Here is a 3,352-nt window from a genome sequence, read left to right as displayed (position 1 = left end):
TAAAGCATCAAAGTCTCTGACTGAAAAACACCTGTGGGGGTTGAGGCATCAGCAGGAGAAACTCCCAGCCTCACAGGAGAGTTCATTGGAGAGACCCACAGGGTCCTAGGATATACATAAACCCACCCACCCACCTGGGAATAAGCACCAGAAGGGCCCAATTTGATTGTGGGGTAGTGGAAGCAGAGAGTGTAGCAAGCTGCACTGTTCCCTCTTGACCCCTCCCCCACTTACAGTGTCACAAGGAAGCCACATGGGATGCCTTGCCCTAGTGAACACCTAAGGCTCTGCTGCTTATACATAGCAGGCGCGCGAGTACAAAAAAATATGACCCAAATGAAAGAATAGATCAAAACTCAGGAAAAAATACAACTAAGCAATGAAGAGATAGCCAATCTATCAGATGCATAGTTCAGAACACTGATAATCAGGATGTTCACAGAGTTGGTTGAATATGGTTGCAAATTAGAGGGGAAAAAATGAAGGCTATGAAAAGTGAAATAATGGAAAATGTATAGGGAACCAACAGTGACGGGAAGGAAACCAGGACTCAAATCAATGGTTTAGAGCAGAAGGAAGAAATAAATATTCAACCACAACAGAATGAAGAAACAAGAGTTCAAAAATGAGAAGAGGCTTAGGAACCTCCAGGATATCTTTAAATATTCCAACATCTGAATTATAGGGGTACCAGAAGGAGAAGAGGAAGAGCAAGTAGAAAAGTTACTTGAGCATATAATGAAGGAGAACTTCCCCAGTCTGGCAAAGGAAATAGACTTCCAGGAAATCCAGGAAGCTCAGAGAGTCTTAAAGAAGTTGGACCCAAGGAGGAACACACCAAGGCACATCATAATTATTTTAGCTAAGATTTAAAACAAGGAGAAAATCTTAAAAGCAGCAAAAGAAAAGGAGACAGTTTCCTACAAAGGAGTTCTTTTAGACTATCATCCAATTTCTTAAAAGAAACCTTGCAGGCAAGAAGAGGCTGGAAAGAAGTATTCATAGCCATGAAAGGCAAGGACCTACATCCAAGATAACTCTACTCAGCAAGCTATCATTTAGAATGAGGGCAGATAAAGAGCTTTCCAGATAAGGTCAAGTTAAAGGAGTTCATCATCACCAAGTGCTTATATAAAATGTTAAAGGGACTTATCTAAGAAAAAGAAGATAAAACCTATGAATAGTAAAATGACAACAAACTCACAGCTATTAACAACCAAACTTAAAAAACAAAAATGAAATCAAACTAAGCAAACAACTAGAATAGAATCACAGAAATGGAGATCATGTGAAGGGTTATCAGTGGGGGAGTGGGAGGAGGAGAGAGGGGGAAAAGGTACGGAGAATAAGTAGCATAAATGGTAGGTAGAAAATAGGGGGAGGGTAAGATAGTAGAGGAAATGTAGAAGCCAAAGAACTTGTATGTACAACTCATGGACATGAGCTAAAGGGAGGCGGGAATGCGGGTGGGAGGGGGTGTGCAGGGTAGAGGCGAATAAAGGGGGGAAAATGGGACAAGTGTAATAGCATAATCAGTAAAATATATATTTTAAAAAGAATAATAATAAAGGCAAGGGGTGGAAGTAGACAATTTTAACTCATATCCACTATTTAACTCCTGTCTATGCTTAAAATTTATACTCGGGCCTGACTTGTTGTCTATAATGTGCATCTCCAAACTTCTGTAGAACTTTATACCTTTTCAATTCTCTAATTTTGTTGCTCCAAAACATCTCTGTTCCTCACTGCAAACAAAATGATCCATTCTCATTCATATAACAGGAAAAAATAATTGGAATGTAATTATGAAGATGACATTCATGTTAAGGAATAACCATGAATGCTGGTTATCATGCTGAAAGAGTAACTATGTAGGACACAGTGAGTGCCACCACAGCACCCCCTACTCCATGCCACTGGACTCAACTTCACTGCAGCCATAGCGAATACATTATAATTAACCAAGGCATCATACTGCTTTCCAAAGATGCAAATTCCTGGGTGGGAGCATGTATTTGGCTATAACTGAATGATATACCCATACTCTACATTGTGATGTTTAAGGCTGTAGCTGCAAAAGTATGTGGCTATTGGCACTTTAAATATAGCTAGTCTGAATTGAAATGGGCTGTAGGTGCAAAACATACAAGGTTTTAAAGATTTAGTCCCTCTTCTAAAACAAAACATCTCATTAATAGTTTTTATGTAGATTGCATAAGGAAATAATTATATTTTAGCCCTGGCCAGTGTGGCTCCATTGGCTGAAATGTCATCCTGTAACTGAAAAGCTGTGGGCTTGATTCCCAGTCAGGGCACTAACTTTGTCGAGTTGAATCTGGGTCAGAGGGTGTACAATCCTGGTTCAGACAGGAGGCAAACAATCAATGTTTCTCTCCATTCCTCTTTCCCTTCCTCTCTCTCTAAAAGCAATGAAAAAAAAAGGTTCTTGGGTATTAAAATAAGAAATAATAACCCAGTCAGAAGCTCTCTCCACCGGCTTGTACAATCCTTAGCGCTCCCTCCCTCCCTCAGCTCACAGGCTTGCATTGCACCCCTAAGTGCCAAGCTCTCTGGTAGTCCCAGGGAACAGGTTCTTTCTTACCCTGGATTCTCCTCCCCAGGTACTCCTCTGATTTAGGTATTCTACCTGCAGATAATCTCCCACCCTAGCTGGTCCTCCAACAGGATCTGTGTCCCAGGGCTGCCTGGCAACAGGCGATCTCCTTGGAGCGAGGGCTCCTCTGGTTGAGCCCTAGGCTTACAGGTGTCTTCCAGCCACTCCATGAATGAGACAAACCAAATCATTGTGGGGCCCTCAGAACTCCCCACAGCACCAACCATATCCTCTGGATCAGGCAGCTGGGCTCAGGCACTGTCTGTGCTGGTGGGGGTTGTACTTGGAGCTGTGCTTCTTTCTGTCCTCATTGCATCTGCTGCCAAGTGCCATCTCTGCCACAAATACTTCACCAGTCACCAGTACCCCAGGCTGCCAGAAACAAGGAAGGGCCTCTGTCCAGAGATGGGGGAAAATGAGGATGATGATGGCTTCATTGACGACAATTACATTCCTCCTGGGGCTGGTGGGCTGGGGACAGAGGGTAGCAAGAACCACTCCTTCTGAGCCCCTATCTTTGGATACTCCCTACCCCCTCATGATTGACAGCTTAAGGACAGAGAGAATTACATAGGGGCTATGGAACTCAGAGACAGGTATGGCTAGGGTTTAAGGGCTTAGTAGGCACTGAGCAATGTTTCCCCTTTGACACTAGCAACCAAAGTGACAATCACACTCTCTTGCTAAGTAACCCTCAGTGGCTCCTAGCTATTCTCAGGATAAAGCTTAGCAAGGGCC

General features: G+C 43.0%; 1 protein-coding gene across 1 annotated transcript; it reads left to right on the top strand.

Moving 5' to 3' along the window:
* Positions 1-2,680: 2,680 nt before the first annotated feature.
* LOC118984694 (type III endosome membrane protein TEMP-like) lies at positions 2,681-3,121 on the top strand. Its single transcript, XM_037042795.1, has one exon. The coding sequence runs from the start codon at positions 2,783-2,785 to the stop codon at positions 3,119-3,121; it is 339 nt and encodes a 112-aa protein (XP_036898690.1). The 5' UTR covers positions 2,681-2,782.
* The last annotated feature ends 231 nt before the right edge of the window (positions 3,122-3,352 follow it).

The sequence above is a fragment of the Sturnira hondurensis genome, unplaced genomic scaffold (genome assembly GCF_014824575.4).
Source record: "Sturnira hondurensis isolate 20B ecotype Veracruz unplaced genomic scaffold, ASM1482457v3 Scaffold0003796, whole genome shotgun sequence".
Classification (NCBI taxonomy): domain Eukaryota; kingdom Metazoa; phylum Chordata; class Mammalia; order Chiroptera; family Phyllostomidae; genus Sturnira; species Sturnira hondurensis.
This window is presented reverse-complemented; position numbering and strand designations above follow the sequence as displayed.

Bases quoted from the DNA above. Each gene is read 5' to 3' on its own strand.
- LOC118984694 (XM_037042795.1), top strand. From the start codon at position 2,783: ATGAATGAGACAAACCAAATCATTGTGGGGCCCTCAGAACTCCCCACA.